Below are 17,128 nucleotides of genomic sequence, written 5' to 3'. Positions count from 1 at the left end.
TATCCTTGTAGCGCAACGAAGATCCTCATAGGATGTCCCCTGGGCCAGGAACCAGTGTGGCAGTAGAGTACCCAGGCCAGGGTAACCCCTAAGTGCTCAAGGGTACTCACTTGAATTGGAGCAAAAAGTGAGTTGGGGTTCGATGTGTTGGTCGAAGAGTTAGATTCCATGATGTCCGATGGTGGTTCTTTTTGGTTCCGGTGCTGTCGGCAGCGGCGGTGAAGGTTGAATGGCTCGTAGGCACACGAGAGCTCTCTCTTATGCAGAAGCAGGCTCCTCCTTCGGAGGGAGGGGCTGGTACTCCCTCTTTTTGCAACGACAAAGTGCTTTCAGCCACACCTCCAGGACGATTTTGCCAACGATTAAAGCCACGGCCACGCCCAGTAGGCCCAAGATGTATGGCCACAGCAGGCTCAGAGCATCTAGCAGCCACTGTCCGACGATGTGGAGGCCTCCCTCTACAATGTTAGCAACGCCTTCCACGACGTCGGTAAGGGTGGTCACGATAGCTGATCCCAACGTCTCGAACCAGTAACAATCATGTTGGTCAGACCCTTTTCCACATTTTTCCCAAATTTCCTTGGAGATTTCGCAGGTGAGATTGGAATACAAAAGGTTAGGCCCGACCCAATCAAACCCTGGGTCTGTGTGCCCATCACACAGATTCTTGCGGAAAGCATGTCCTTCGGCGATGGCCACCAGGGGATTTGGGATGAACGGAACAGGGAGACCCAGAATGCTCTTGCGCTTCTGGAGATGATATCCCAGAATTGCGTCGGTGCAGGTCCGTCCGCTCACTATGGCCCTCCGCCAAGTACCATTGATTTTGCGCCAAGTAACTTCAGAAGAGTGAGTGTCATACTCGTCGGCATAATGTTGTTTGCAGTAGCTTTCCCAACCTCGGACCTCGTGGCAGGGTCTTCTGGCCAAACTGATGACACATTCAAGGACTTGTCGTGTGTTGTTTTTACAAGTCATGCGCCAGGGTCTCGGGTTGACGTAGTTTTCAGGTCTCCAAAAAATTCCAGGCCAAATCGCGCGGTCCTTAGAATAAACTGTGGCGAGGTACTGGTACTTGATCCAATAATTGGTGGACTCACTAAGACATGGTATAACCCAGGCTTGAAGTTCTTCCTGTTGGAGTCCCCACCATTCCCATTCGCAATCTCGATAATAATCCTCATAGCAGGCTTGTAGAGCCCATTTAGCGGTAGGAAGGGTTTCGGGATCAGGGCAGTGATACTTCCATACGGAAAATAAAGTATGGCTTTCTTGTAAGAGGTCACATCGTGGTGAAGATAGGGTGTTCCTCCAATAAGTATCGTTGAGGCTGTCAAAAATCCTCTTGGCGACACACTTATCAATCTTTGCAAAATCACCCTTAGGAGCATGAAGAAGATCTTCAGGAGTTGGAAGGCGTTGGGTACGCAAGTTGGCAATGTGTAGCTCCTCTAATCCAGCAGGAGAGCGAACCGCCCCCTCTGGGAAGTCTCCCACAAAGAACGTTTGGTCCGTTGCTATATATGTCCATGGGAATGTGTTATTCAGCCAGACTTCAATTTCTGTACGTACTGTGCGTAAAGAATGCCATAAATCCGTCCAGTATTCTTCTACAGCTGTTACAATGTAATTTTGGCCCCTGCATTTGACGAACTTATTCCAGAGGCAGGCATTCAACCACCTAAAGTGGTGCGTATAACAATGTTGTTGGTCAGCTTGGTACATAAACCGTGTCGGACCTTGTCGAATCAGGAAAGCCGTAATATTAGCCAAACTATTGTTGGGGGGCGGCCTCGTGACCCAGTCACGAAAGTCGTTTCGGGAGGTTCTTTTGATCCGCGCTCGCTCTGTGATGTTGGCATCTTCTCTGCAATTTAGGTGATAGTCTCCCCAAAACTCCCCTCGTGGGAGCCAGGTTCGACAGCCTGAGGACCTGTGCGGGGCCGGGTATATAACTTCGGTATCCCAGTATCCCTGTTCAGGTAAAAGTAGTAGCGACCGACAGGCCATATTGCAATGCCATTGTGGAAAGCCTCGATCCGGATGAATCCAATTGCATCTCACGGTCCGTCGCTCCTGGCGCTGTAGAACCCGTATCCAGCAGAGCGCTCCGGTGTCGAGGAAGTCATAGGCGTAGATCTCCCAGGTCCGATTCAAGAGGTCGTCTAGGGAGGAGTCGTTCAATTTGTAGGCTCGGCGTTCCACATACTTTTTGCCGTTGTCTTTGGCGAATAATGCGGTTCGATTCTGGGCAGAAGTTTCGTTGTCCCATGGCATAAAAATAGCCGTGGTGCTTGTATTCCAGCAGTTGAAGGTGGCATACTTGGAATGTCCATAAGTGACCTTTGTATGCGTAAGGTACCACGGTCCAACTCCGATGAAGTAGAAGATCGTAGCGAGAACAGCAGCAGCAAATAGCAGAGCAAGAAGCGTCAGCAGCCCTTTCAGGCAAAGGGATTTTCCTGTTATCGTAGTCGTTTTCCGTAGCAAAGGTTCGTTAGAGGTGTCCGAGTCGTCGTCAGTGTCAGAAGAGCTGTCCGAATCCGATGTTGAGTCCAGCCAACCCTGGTCTGTAGGCTTGCGCCTCATGCCGATAGCATCCATTGTGGCCAGATTAGTGATTCTCTGGGATCCGGTGCATCAGGCTTTGTACAAATTTTTCTCAAAGCCTTGATACAGCCTTGGTGAGCCGGGTTCTTTGCAACCCGTCTGGTGGCTCTTCTTTGTTGCAAGGCTGTAAATATAGGAGAGGGGTAGGGTAAGTCGGGCTCCAACCCCCTCCACACCCACTTCCAGTGGAACACCCTCCAATAGTGCGGCCGAGGAAACGGGCCTTGGGCGGTGCCGTTTTTCAACGCCTGGTCATACCAAGATTCGTGATTGTACCCTATTGGGGCGGGTACTGAGATGTAGGTGTATAAAGGTTGCCCATGCAAAGTTAGTCTGGTGCGGTACCCCCAGGTTGACGGGGTAAAAATCCTCTGGTGTGGTGGGTTGGGGTAGACCCTGTCTATTTCCAATTTCAATGGAAGCCTGGTGTTATTAAATATATAACATTCTGGATTCATTTCCCTCTTTACTATGGTTTTTGCCATACTTGGTGATGTGGTCCAAATAATCATGTCATTAAGTGAAATCTCACAATACAGTCCTTGCAGTGGTTCAAGGTAATGGGGACCCCACCTTATCCGTAGTTCGATCCCCTGTACCCTGTGATACACTGTATTAAAAGTCCATGGCAGAGATCTTGGGCTCATAGGTGAAATTGATGCATAATGGACCGTGTTATTGGACCCTCGTCCTTGCCAAGCAGGCGGTGCGGTGGGGATGAATAAATGTGGCTTCGTTGGAGGGGGTGACGTGTACTCTTCACTTTCCCCCACCTGTTTGGTGTTCTGAAAATCAGTGGGTCGAAGATATATGAGGTACTTGAGAAAATATGCTTCGGTGAGCGGATTGGAAGGAGTGAAATCTTCTCTTGGCATATCCAGGAGAATAGAGGTAGTAGGGAGTCTCAGGAACGGACCTTTATCTGATAGTCCCGACGAGACTCCAGCTCCTACTTTGAACATTTTAGTTACAAAAACCTTTGTACCTGTCCGTCTTGTGGGTTTTGATTGACGTTGGGACTTGACGACTCGTTTTCCCCCTTCCGGTTTATCCGTTAGTCTTGGTTCTTCTTCCTCCATGGAAATGCTGAAGCGAGCTTCTGCCAGGCGTGGGTCTTGGGTTTCTTCTTAGGAGGCTCCGGTTCGGTGTAGGACACGGTGGCGTAATTCTGCTCGTCTGGCACCACTTTGATGGCTGCTCCGACGGAGTAGATTCCTTTAAAGGGGACGGTGATCATGCGCACTGACAGCTGAATCTGGCAGGAGGTGCTAGGATCGGAGGGCGTACCCGCTCTGTGGGCCACTCCTCCCGGGTGTTGCAATACTCCATCCCGAAACTGGGACTCCGCTGTTATCCAGTACAGGCAAGACTTTTCCTTAGGTCTTACCGCATTGCTGCCCCACCCGTCCACCTCAGTGGTGTAGTAATACATATCTGAGCAGCGTACTCCATCTTCCCTTGGCACGTCCGGTAAATCCACCACAGGAATTGTGCAGTCATTGATGACTTCCAAAATCAGATGTGACCATGTGGTCAGCTCCCAGGGGCCTGTCCAACCCCCATTAATGGCTTGGTCTCTGGCATCATCTGGGAGTGCACTTAGCCCCTCAGCTGATGGTTGGTACGCGTGAGGACGATGTACCCGGAAGATCACAGGGGAGTGGCTGGTGTTCAATGGTGGAAATGACAGGGATGTTCCGGCAGCTTCATACGGCCAGGCAGCATGAACAGAATCCCACAGGACATCATGGGGCCCTTCTTCCCTCCTCCACACCCATGGATCCGCTTCTTCTGGGGTGTTTGGGGGAGCTGAAGGTCCTGGTAATATTATTGGTATGGGGCTCCCGTGATTTGGTTGTACTTGTCCATATGTTCTGTAATATCGCAGCGAGCTGTAAAACCTCGTCACCTGCCATCCCTCAGCCTGACCTGTCAAAGTCAGTTCTCCTCTCCCCAGCTGGTCTTCGCAAGTAGAACAGTGGTGGAGATCGTCCCCATCCCAGACGCAATAACAGCTTTTTGGTTCTTCATTCTGCCAGCTCCATTGGGTCTCCAACTGAAGTCGGGGCAGGTAACCTACCCGGCAGTTCCCACAGATGGTGTTGTTCAAAACCGTAACCGGAGAGACGCGGAGATGTTGTAGTATCTCTGCGGTGGCTCCTTGTTGCCTGGGTTTCTCACGGCCCGGTCCCTCCCAGGTGATGGGGAGCGGGTTGTTTACTAAACAAACCGGACAGCGACTTTTAGCTCTTGCCCATATCAGCATCTCTCGCTCCTCCGACAGGACTCCCTTTTTAGCCCAATCCAATTTCTTCAGGGCTCGTCCTGCCCAAATCCCTGAAGGTGTTCTTCTAATTATAACCACCCCTTTCACGGTGGCCAGTCCGATATAGGGTGGAATGGTACATGATTCACTGGCCATTTCACCGGCTTCTGTTTCACTTTAGTCAGGAACTGGCTTGAGCTGCTCAACTCCTTGAATCCCTTTTCTTTTCAGCAATACTGTGTTCCTATCCAGTACTTGCTTGACGATGTCAGTGGTCTCAAACTTGGGTTTTACTGCTGCATTTACAGGTTGCTCTCTTGCTTTGACCCACACGCGCTGTCCCTCTCGGAATGGCACTCTGGGCGTCGGCTTCTCCTTTTTGTCGCTGGAGCTCCGCCCCACTTCCTTCGTGGTGAACGGCCGTTGGTTGAGCTCCATTGCAGGGGCGGGCCTCTCGGCTCTGCTTCTGTCGTTCAGGGCCTGCCCTATTTCCACCGCCTGTGTGCTCCAATTGTTGGTGTTAGCATTTTTAGCTATCCAGCTTTTCACTAACCCTATGGCTCGTTCTACCACTCCGTTAGCTTGTGGGGTATAGGGTGGAGAGTAAACTCGCATTACTCCAAACTTTTGGCACCATTGGTCAACCTGTGAATTACGGAAATGAGTCCCATTATCCGTGCGCAGCTCTTTCGGGATTCCCAGGGCACTGCATACTTGTTCCAGCATGCCGACAACACTGTTGCCGTTTGCTTTCCTGGCTGCTTTTGTAGTTACAAACCCCGACATAGAATCCACCAGCACTAAGAGGTACTTCTCACCTCTTCTTCCTGTTATCCCCATGGGGCCTGCAACATCCATGCAGACTGAACCCCAGGGGACCGTGCTTTTGATGGATAACCCCTCCATCCGCTGCCCTCGGCGACCTGCGTTGTATTGTCCACATACTTCACAGTCCCTTAGCACGCGTTGGACTTGTTTCACCGGGATCCAAAGATCCTGCTCCTCCAGCTCCTTACGGGTAGGTCGTACGCCTGCATGTCCAAGGGCCTCATGCACGCTCCGCACGACCTCAACCACGTACTCCTCTGGGACCTCCCGTCCTCTGGGAGTGCTGTCCCACTTCTCGGTACCGACAAAGACGATCTTTCTTTGCTGGACATAACAGTCCACTTCATCATTCCCACGCCAATGAGCTCCCTCATGCGTGTGTGCTTTTTGATGCTCAACATCTATTTCCAGTTGTAGTTTTAGCTCAGCAATCTTTTTCCACAAGTCTCTGTGTGCCACTGGCTTGCCCTTCGCTGTCTCGAAACCATTTTCTTCCCAAATGGCCAAGTCTTCTCTAAGGGCTTGAGCGCAGTAGTAACTGTCGGTTACTAACCTGGCATTCTTGATTTTCCTTTTCACCAGCTCCAGCAATCCTTCCAGTACGGCCGTTACTTCTCCGGCTTGAGCACTACCGGGAGCTTTTCCTTTCTGACGGCATTTTTCCTTGCCGTCTTGCTTCAGAATAAATCCCCAGTATGCCGACTGGTCGGACCCCTTTCTGGATCCATCGGTGTAGATTGTCCATTCCGGTTGTTTTGGCTTCTCAGATGTCTCTGGCGGTTTCTTCTTACTGGTGGGTTGTGCTGGCCCAATCTCAATCTCCGGGTCCAGCAGGATGTCTTCCCATCTTCCCCACCGTGTGTTAGTTGCTTTAGTACTTTCCACGGTACCTTTTCTTAGATACTTATGAACTTGGCTCTGTGTGATGACTTTAACTGGTTGTCCTTGTGCTAGATCCTTCAGCACACCCCAGTAACGAGCTAACACCGCTAGCTCTTTCTCTTCCTGCGGATATTTCCTCTCAACAGAAGTCAGGGTGTAACTCCACAGGGTAACCAAGCCTCCATTTTCATTACTTACTTTGATCATGGCATCGTCATTCTCACAGCTGATCTCTGCTACCAGTCGTTCTGACAAACTTCTTGGCTCCAGTCTCACAGCTGCTTGAATGGCTTTTCTCAAGTCTTCCAGGTTCTGTTGATTCGCTGCTGTCCAAACCCAGGGTCTTTTTCCATCCTTCTCGTCCTCCTCACTCTTTCTCAGGCATTTGTACAAAGGCTTGGCATACTTCTGATAATTGGGTACGTGGTCCCGGACGTAGTTGCATAGTCCTAATATTTTCTGTAAGTCATTCTCTGACTGAGGTGGTTGAATGTTCGTCAGCTTTTCTCTGTACCCGTCTGAGAGTCCCAAGTCCGACGTGACTTGGAAACCCAGATAATTCACTTGGAACTGTCCAAATTGACATTTCTTGAGGTTTAGCTTCAAGCCTGCCTTGGTGAGGTTTTCTACCACTTTTTGTAGTCTTTGTAGGTGTTCTTCTTCTGTGTCATCAGCAATAAAGACATCATCAATGTACACAGTTGCACCTACGTCCCCCAGTACTTCCATCACTGCTGACTGGAACACGTTTGGGGAGTTCTTGTATCCCTGGGGTAACCTTTGCCACACATAGCTCTTGCCTTTGTGGGTGAATGCAGTTTTACCTTGCGATTGTCTGGCGAGGCGTAGAGAGAAAAATCCATTGGCTAGGTCGATGCATGACTTGAACTTCTTGACTCGAAGAGTTTTCAGCGCTCCTTGGGGATTGATTAGACTGGCTCGGTTTGCTATTGTTCTCCGATTCAGGGCCTTGAAGTTGATAACTGGTCTCCAACCCCCCCCAGCCGATTCAGGTTTCTTCACCGCCTGGATGGGGCTGTTGGTGATCGGGTTGAGCTCCTCTCTGATGATTTCCATGGCGCTCAGCTCCTTCACTATCTTGTCCATCTCCTCGACTGCTCCCGGATTCAGCGGGTACTGCCGAACAGGTGGATGAACCCCACCTTCGATGTGATGAACAAACTTTGGACCCAAATCCCCACAATCGTTCTTGAACCGTGCCACTTGTGCTGTAACGATGATCTCACGCAGCTTCTCTTTCCCAGCCGGGGAGAAGTCACTCTCTGCGATCTTCTGTTCTGTCACCGTCGGTATGTCAATCGGTTTGTACCAGTCCTGCTGTCCGGATCCGGTTTGGGTCGGGCCGACTTTCACCAACCTTGCTTTCAAGCTCGTCAGCCTTCGCTCTAGTCGGCGATGTGTGCCTTTCTTTTTACTGAGTTCATCTAAGTCTTTTACTGTGAGTAGATTGTAAGGACCTTTCACCCACACTACTCCTTTCCATGTCCCGTACGGCATTTCTTCTATTTTTCCATTAGCAAACTGAACCTTCAGGTGTCCTGCTGTTCCTAGGTCTTTGCGGGTCATAGACACCTCCGCTCCGGTGTCCACCAGGTAGGGTACTCCCTCCACTTTGGCGTAGATTTCGTCCCCTTCCCAGTAGGCATTTTCTAAAATGACCCGCGACCTGGACGCCATTACTTTGGTGACCCTCCGGCCCCGGCTTTACGGGACTCACGGAGGGCCGTCCTTTGTTCTGGGCTCAATTTCCTATATTCCTCATCCGTCAGGAACTGACCTTTCCCTGGCTGATTTTGTGAAGCCGGCGGGTTGGTCAGTCTTCCTTTTGGTCCTGGTGGTTTCTGCTGGAACGGTCGGTTTTGGAAGTTGGATGGTGGTGCTCCCTGTTGAAACGGCCGGCCCTGGAAGTTGGGTGGCTGTGTGCCCTGCGGGAACGGCCTGTTCTGGAAGTTGGATGGCTGTCTGATGTTGACCCTTCCAGGTGGCTTGGCTGGTTGGCTAGCCTCCTTTTTCCTTTTGTCCTCGTAGTACTGCTGCTCCAGGTCGAATCCCTGCACTGCCACATCCATCTGGGCCACGGTTGTGCTTCTCACTGGTAGTTTCACAAACACAATCTCTCCTCTTCGTCCCTTTGTCACCTCACGCAGTACCTTCACATACCTCGCGGGAGAGACGGTTTGCTTTAGTGTGTGCCAAAGCGGTTCCAACCGGCTTCCTTTGTCCAGCCGTCCTCTAGCCCTCTTCACCTGGGACTCTTCGTCGTCCATGTCCTCCAACACTAATCTCTCATAGTTGCTCTGTGCTGACTCTGTTCCAACCATCGGGTCCGCAGTCACGCTGGTCAGCCACAACTTTTTGGCCCCTTCGTGGTTAGTGGTAGATAGCACAGTTGGCCAGACATCTTTCAAATACTCCTCATTATTTTCGTCTGCGTTTTTACTCCGAATCACCAGCCTTAGATTCTTTAGTTCTGCGTATGCATCTTGTCCGGTAGTAGTGGCCGGTGGCTGGGCTGACACTCCTTGTGGTCCCCGCGGGATCTGTGGTCCTGGCTCTGAAGACGTCGCCTGCGGCTCCTCTTCATCAGCCGACACCTCGTCTAGCTTCTGTCGAGTCTCCCTGGAGTACTTGTAGGCCGCTTTCTTCAGTCGTCGCAGCATCACATCATACATAATTCCCATGTATGCGTTCCTGAAGTTGGTGGTCAGGGAATAGTGTGCTGTCAGGGTAGAGCAGGATGGTGTCATCAGGATGTTAGCCCACTCCCCGACTGTCGCTTCTACCTCGAGCAGCACCTTGTCTCCCAGCCTGCTGGCTCATCCCGCTGGAATCTGGTACTCTGTCTGACCGACCTCTGGTACATACGTACGCCGTCCGTCTTTAGCCTGTACGGGGCCCCAGGTCACGTCTCTCGCCAGTCTTTCAGAAGAACCCTCGATGTCAAAGGTTTCTATTTCTTTCTTCTTTCCTCGGTGCTGTCCTGTTCGGAGTGTCTTATGCCCTGTCGGTGGTTGCTTTGGGTCGGAGAAGATGCTGCCGTGATCACTCTCTTCTTCTTCTTCTTCAGAATGTTCGATCTCCTGTTGCTCTTCTCCTTCCTCCGAGTCGCTGATGTCCTCATACTGTTGTTGTCGAAGAGGTTCCCTCCTGGGGGAGTTCAGCGGTTGAATCTTGGCTGGTTTCATCGGTCCTACTTCTCTCTGGACCGTCAGCTGCTCATCCTTGACTCTGTCCGCGTTGGGTTGCCTCAGTTCACTGCTGCTTCCCTCGAATGAGAATTCTTTGACGTATCTTGCTGCGTGGGACTCTGGCCCGACTGGTGCTTCCCTTAACTTTATCCGGAGTGGCTCCATAACCTTGGCCTTGCCGGTCTGGGTGGTGTTCGAAACTCCACTCTGGGGTATTTTTAAGGGATATTTCTTAATCTCCTTCGCTGGGTGGCTGATGCGGCATTGTTCCTCCATTTCAGTTGCCATTCGCACACCTTGCTCCGTACGGAGTCGATGCATACGGGGGTCAACCACCACCACCACCTCTTTGAACACAAAGAAATGACTGTTGGTCTTGGCTATGTTCACCACTCCGTTCTCTGTGACCGCCCTGGCGGTGTCCCCTGGCAAATCTGCCGATCTTAGTCCCTGCACGCTCACCATCACCCTTCTCATGCTTTCGTTGCTGGCGGTCACCAGGCCCCTTTCGAGTCCATGCCACATCTTCTTCCGATACTCCTCCAGACTCTCTCCTTTCTTGTAAACATCAATTGGGACCAGGATTACGGCACCATAAGGAAGACTGTAGCCCTTCATCATCACTACGTCTCCTTTAGTTTTTACACTACAGGAAGCTTCCAACACCTTTGAATCCTTTTTGTAATATTTCCCAGCCTGGTTTTTAAGGCTGCGTCGGAACTTTCGATTGTGGATCTTGTATTTGTCATTGGTGAACACAATCAGTCCGTCACCTTCAAGGTCCCATATTCCTCCAATAAACTGATAAATTATGAGCCCGGATTGCAGCCTTATGCTGATGGTTTCTGATGGTATTTTGGCCAGCTCTCGGGCCATCCTCCATACATCCGATTTCTGGGTCTTTTTCTTGGGGCGGCCGGGGTCCCACAGCTCCTCCTCCGATTCCTCCTCGTCCTCGTCAGAACTGCTGCCCGCTGGAGTCTCCGTAGGTGGCGGTGGCTGCCTTCTCTCCGTGCTGTGGACTCGGGGATGAAACCCGACCCCCCGATCCCGTTGAGGGGACCAGTCCCTGGCCGCTTGCTCCAACTGCTCCTTGGTGAAGCCGTCGATGAGCGATCCCTCATGATCTTCCTCTCCTGACTGTTCAGAGGGGATTTCGTCGTTTCGCGATGATCCCGGTAGAGCTGGGATGTTGTCGTCGTCGTCCGTCAGGTCTATCAGGTCCTGCGGAGCTTGCTTCGGCTGGTTTGTCGGTGTTGTGGCTCTGCTGGGCAGTTGAGAGGGGGCCTCAGCCACCTCCGATTCCGCTTTGTCTGGGGCCTGCTCTTTTCCTCGGGTCTCTTTGAAGGCCGAAAGTCTCTGCAGAACCTCGGCATATTCTTTGTATTTGCGCACCCCACTGGCGAGAGGGTTCACCAGGATCCCTTCGATGCCCGCTGCCAATGTAGCTGTCTTCACTAGGCTGTCATATTTCTCGGAGGGGCTGTAGACCATCCGCAGCTCACCAATCGTCCATCCTTCAAGGAGTTCAGCGAACCATTCCAGCCATTCTCTGATCTCCGATTTCTTGGTTACCTTTAACGGGCATTTAACGACTCCCAGTCGGTGACCATGTTTAAGCTGTGTGCAAAAGTATATCCGAGTCTGCACCAGGTACTTCATTAAGTTCCGTGCCATGTCCTCTTTGATGGTGTAGTGAGATTCAAAGAAAACCCTCCTAATTACCTCAATCCAGGAATCCAATCCATCACCGAGTAATATCAACGATACAGGCAATTGTGATAATGTGGATTGGGAAAGATGGGATTGATGACTCTCTCCATCCCGGCTGATGTTGCTTGCCTCTTGTCCCTTTGCTGGCTCTTGCAGGGGATCCAGTTCCCCCCTTTCTTCTTCATTCATTGTTGTCTTTGTCTTCGAGTTGCCTATTCCCCAAAGCCTCTCTTTGCGCTCTCGAGTAGGGATGGGTCCAGGCTGTGTTGGCTACTGGCTTCACTGTCTGGATACTATCACTTATCCTCAGTAGAAGCTGTCCCTCACCTGCATGCTATACAGTTACTGCAAGGGTTGTGACTGACGGCCTTATCAGTCACCGTTAACTCTATTCCCTCAGAGTTAACCATCCAAGTGAGCTATTCAGAATCATACTTCTGTTTTTACTGACTTGGTTTATTAGGGCCCGCCTACTTGGCTCCGCCCCACGTTGGGCGCCATGTCCGTTATCCTGCAATAGCTAGCCCCGCCCACTTCATCACAACCCTCCGGGGCTGACTACTGACCAGTTCTCTGTCTAACAGGTCCGGAAAATCTCTAAGACCTGGGTATTACCTTAAAAGAGATCTATAAGAGATAATCTATTTAAACTGGTGTCGAAAGCGATTCGTCTAGCTCTAACTACCTCCAATCCAGAAGTTACGACCCTTTTCAGTTAAGAAACAGTCAGCTGAGTAGCCCTCACAGCTGCGTAATTCCAATAACCACTCCTGTTAACGGTAGCTCGCTTTCTAAAATATAACTTGCTCTTGGAACCGGCTAGATTAAATTTAGTGACTTGGATGTAAGTCCCTGGGTCATTATTTTACTCTCGCCAAAGGAAATTATGAAGCCTCCTCTTTACTAGAACCATGTACCTTAGTTTTACCTTTATTAAAAGAACTAAAAAATGATTAAATGACTCAATTAATTCCAATGTCCACCAACCTCATTAGAATTTTAGAGTAAGAATTTATTAAGCAAGCTTAAGCAGGGATATGTGACATACAAATCAATAATCAATTGTATACAAGTCAAGAGCAGTGTAATAAGATCAACATGTATAATCATACCTTCCTGTCTCTTTCCCTAACCTATGTCACAGATTCTGAGATAGCTTTTTAGGAAGCGAGTTCAACTCATACCCAGTTGGTGGTGGATCTTTGGCAACAGGATCGTCCGAAAACCTTGGTCTGAATCTTTATCCTTTGTGTGAAAAAATCCTCTTTAGAATGGAAGCAAAGTAGAGAGGGTTCAATTGCTTTTGAAAACCCAACTCTTTTATCCCTCCGGGACCTTTGTCCTTTATCCAAGTCTGTTGCAATGTTTGGGTTGAGGTGAGACCGACGATCGAATCAGGAACCCGGGTTGGACGATTGGAACTTGTCTCCCTTTGGTGGCACGAAGCTTCAGCTTTCCCCGTGGCTCCAGGGTGTGGTCTGCTCGATCTGCTTCTTCTGTTAGCTCTACTTCGGTGCCGCAGACAAAGAACAAGAACTTCTCCTTTTCCGTCTGCTTATATACAGTTCTCTGCCATATATGTGTATGGGGAGTGTTAGTTTACGTGGTTTCGGCTCCTCCTGTCTGCTGGCTGGGATGGAAAGTACCGTCCTTCCCTCAGCGTTGTTCTTAGCCAACCATACCGCCCCACCCATCCTGTGCGTCTGGCCATCTGTTCAGAACTGCTTGCGACAGCAGGAACTCACAAGTTCCCCTTCTGCTTTTTCCCTTTTTCATTTTAACATTAAAACCTATGTGCTTTCCTCTGATTAACTTTTAAACACAGTCAAATATTAAAAACTATGTGCTGATTTCCATTAAGCATTAATCATAAGCATTAATCACCTCTTTCACTTATTATAAATCATCAAACCTTAATCATTTCATTGTTGTCATGTTATTACAGATCATGATTCGTACACTTCAGAATCATTCAGTGAATCATTCAGTGATTACTTACATACAGTCATTTTACCTATTGTATTCATCCATGTTCAACTTAATCCTTATCAAAACACTCAATCATTATAAATCAAAACACAAGATTGCTTTATTTCCTTCAGGCTTTCATGCACCTTTTTCTGTGTGTACCTGGATAGATCTCAAACCACATACCAGTTTTCTTGACAGTTGCTGGTTTCGGTCTTTTCGTTGCATCCAGCCAGCAGCTCGTTGCTGCGCTGCTGTTTTCTCACCGCCTTGATAAAAGCGATCTGCTCTGACCAGAACTTGCGTCCGGGATCCATTTGCAGACTAATGGCTCCGTAATGCGGCGGCCAACACAAAGAGCCCGGGCGCCGCAGCTCTCAGCCAGGAGGCCAGTAATTATCCCGGCGGCCGCTGGATTCCACACTGTTTAATTACTAACCTGATTAAAGCCGGTGGATAATTCATGAATCTGCAGCATTTTCCTCCTTCTGTTTCCCTGCTTTGCGTCCAGCTGAACTTTATTTACTGCATGAGTTTCCTGAACCGCAGTGAGTTCAGCTGCAGCGCCTGCATCCTGTTGAAGACGAACTTTGACCTTTTAGAAGATGAATAAACTGGCGGAGAACGTTCTTCTTTTCCAGGTTTCAGGGGATTTTTCTCACTTTCAGACCAGCAGATGTTTTTGGGCCTTAAAGTGGAAATGATAAAAAAAACACAGCATCTCACACTAAATCTAATCACTAAATATTAAAAAAATGTTTTGGTTGTTTGATGAATTTCACACAAAAAAAAATCTCAATACAAACAGTCTATTTGACTTTTTAATTTATTCCCACGTCCAAAGTATCATATCGATTCTTTACCTTTTCATCACAATAGTCTTCCTCTTTCTTCTTCACATCTGTTTCCCACTCATCCCTCTTTATTTTACTGAACTTTTACACTCATCCTTCCTGCTGATGCTCCACAGATGAAGCTGTTAAATAAAAATCAACATTTTTATCAGCTAAATATGTTTCCCAGCATTTTAATGTAAATTATGGTTTTAAAGGACAGTTTTGCCTCTGCAGAGGAAATTAATAGCAACTCTTCATTAAGCAGCATCACTTAACGAGTTGCGTGTTGCAACTTTCTGTATTTTTTCTACATTTCAGCCGTTTGCTCAAATTTTCATTAGTAAAACCACCTGTAAATACAGGTAAAGTTCAGGAAAATAACTAAAATAATAATATTTTAGAGCAGTTTGTTGTCAGATGAGACTCCCAACATCTCCACTGTTTAATAAAAGAAGAATTAATTCCTGTTTGGAGACATTTTCAGCCTCAGTGTGGATATTTATGGTTCAGCAGCTTTTAAACTCAACCTTTAATCGCTGCTAATCGTTTCCTTCCTGTCCATCTTTACTTCTATCTGCAGCCTGATCTGAATATTTTATGACTGATAGAAGCGTCCAGAAGTTCACAGCTCGTCTTTAAGCTTCTCTTTTTTGGCTCTTATTTGTTTCATGTTCTCATATTTTGGTTTCCACGCAGCACTTATAGTTCTTCTAATCCCCAACGATGATGTTTCTGCAGCATCTCTGAAGGTCATGCATGAGGAAAAGTCCCAGAAAGCCTGAGGAAGTGTTGGTTAAAATACCAAAGTTTGCATGCTGACCTTGTTCCTGCGGCTAACTCCAGTAAAAACAAACTGAACCAGGAACCCTGGTGAAGCCAGAGGTCAACAAACAGCCACTCACCTTGAAGAGCCAGCAGGGTCAGAGGCAGCAGCAGCATCCCGGCTCCGTTCAGGCACCAAACACACCGACACACACTCTGCGCCCTGCAGCTGGCAGCGCCGAGACGACCGGACTCTGCAGCCAGGAAGAGCAGGACGGCGCTGCTGGGACTCTGGGTGTGGTCTGCCCTCCTCTTCCTCTCCTCCTGATGAAGAGGGGAGCCTCCAAGGGAGGGGGGAGGAGGACCTGATGGAGGACGGCCGGTCCAAATGAATAAAGAGCTCAGAGTCCAGAGCAGGAAATGGAAGTAAAGTCGGGTTCTGGAGACGTTTCACCTGCTTTTACTCTCACATTTCTCTGCTTCCTCCACAGAAAAATCTGGTATTCTCCTCCAAAACCCCCGATGGGTCAAAGGTGAGCGGCTTCCATCCCGCCGTCCAGCAGGAGGACGGGCTGATCCTCAGACAGGCTGAGAAATCGGCTCTGGAGCGTTTATTCCCTCAGAGCGACGCGCGGAAACTGAGGGAGGGATGCTGCGCTCCGGGACGGGGGAGGGAGGCGAAGCATAGCAGCAGAGATGAGGAGGAAGAGGAGGAGGGGGAGCCATAGAGGTGTTGCTATGGTAACGGATTTTCCTATGTGATGTTTCCGTGTCCTCCGAATGTCCCACATGCTGCAGAGGACAAGATGCAAAAACACAAACAGGAGCAGGAGGTTGGAGGGAGAGAAAGGTCATGCTGAGGAGTTAAAGCGTCATAATAAACGGCTCCATGTTCAACAGTTATGGCACAATTTTAAGAAACAAACACATAAAACCGACGTGAGAAGATCAGAGTTCACATCTGCAGGTGAGTTTAAATCCTCCTGACCGCTGGGGGGGCTAGAGAGTCAGCTGCACAAACCCCAAACCTCTAATCATAAATATAAAGCACTACGCCAACATAATATTAGTAAAAGCCAATATTAAAACGCTATAAAAACACATTTAGTGAGAGCTAATGCTACAAAGCTACAGTAACGTGTTATTTGCCAACATGATATTTAATGTGAGCTCTAATAAGCTACATGGCGCTAATTAGAAGCTAAAGCTAAACAGCTTCTCAACACAATATTTAGCTGAAGCTAAAATGCTACACAGTACTGATACGGTATTTAGCAGAAGCTAATGCATGAAGCTAATGGTGCGTTTCACCAACAACCTCTGAACTGTTTCATAAAACAATAAAATAAACATAAAGTGAGCAAAAATAAAATGATAAACAGAAATAATACGAGCAGGAAGGAAACGGAGAAGAACAGTTTCAGTTTGAAGCATCACAAACTGGGACCCATCAGAACCAACTGGATGAAAACCAGCTGCTGCTTCTTCTTCTTCTGTTCTGCCTCCCAGGCTGACCATCAGGAGATCAACTCATCCAGCTAAGAAAATCCGTCTGATGAGAAGAAGATAAACTTAGCAGACGCATCTTTCATTTCTGCCAGTCAAACCTTCATGTTTCCGTTTTCATCCCATTCAGGTGTAGGACATGCTGCCACCTAGAGGCCAAATGGCAGAACAGGAGCTGCTGTTGGTGATTCAGCAGGAATCCTGCAGCTTTCGAGGTTCTTCAGAGAACAAGCAGCATCACGGAGACCACAGTAGATCAATCTCATATTTTAACTTGTGGGAGAATAAAAGTACATATTTTCTCAGTTTTTAGATTTTAGGTATTAAATTAAGGCGTGAAGTGATAAACTGCTGGGTTTCAGAGGAACAGCAACATCCTGCCTGCTGGTACTGATCGATTCTCAGGACATACAAAAGTAAGACACTTCATGCCAACATGCATGACACCAACTTTCCGTCACCCACCTTTATGTGGAGTGACAGAAACAGCAGGGTTTCCCCCAGAGCATTACGGACTGCAAGCGTCTCTTCTGCTGTGAGCGTTTTAC

General features: G+C 48.8%; 1 protein-coding gene across 3 annotated transcripts in view; it reads right to left on the bottom strand.

Moving 5' to 3' along the window:
- scn1ba (sodium channel, voltage-gated, type I, beta a) overlaps nucleotides 1–15,855 on the bottom strand; it is a 28,363-nt gene extending 12,508 nt beyond the window's left edge. The window contains exons 1-2 of one of the 3 annotated variants that reach the window (XM_028010330.1): nucleotides 15,529–15,854; nucleotides 15,215–15,439 (exon numbers count right to left, since the gene is read on the bottom strand). In XM_028010330.1, the coding sequence (XP_027866131.1) occupies nucleotides 15,215–15,251 (37 nt within the window). In that variant the 5' untranslated portion in view covers nucleotides 15,252–15,439; nucleotides 15,529–15,854. Of the gene's footprint in view, nucleotides 1–15,214 lie in introns of all 3 variants that reach the window. The other 2 variants (XM_028010341.1, XM_028010320.1) reach the window with 2 other exon arrangements.
- Nucleotides 15,856–17,128: the final 1,273 nt, after the last annotated feature.

This window comes from Xiphophorus couchianus, chromosome 3 (genome assembly GCF_001444195.1).
Source record: "Xiphophorus couchianus chromosome 3, X_couchianus-1.0, whole genome shotgun sequence".
Taxonomy (NCBI): domain Eukaryota; kingdom Metazoa; phylum Chordata; class Actinopteri; order Cyprinodontiformes; family Poeciliidae; genus Xiphophorus; species Xiphophorus couchianus.
Note: the sequence above shows the minus strand (reverse complement) of the source record. Positions and strands in the feature narration are given on the sequence as shown.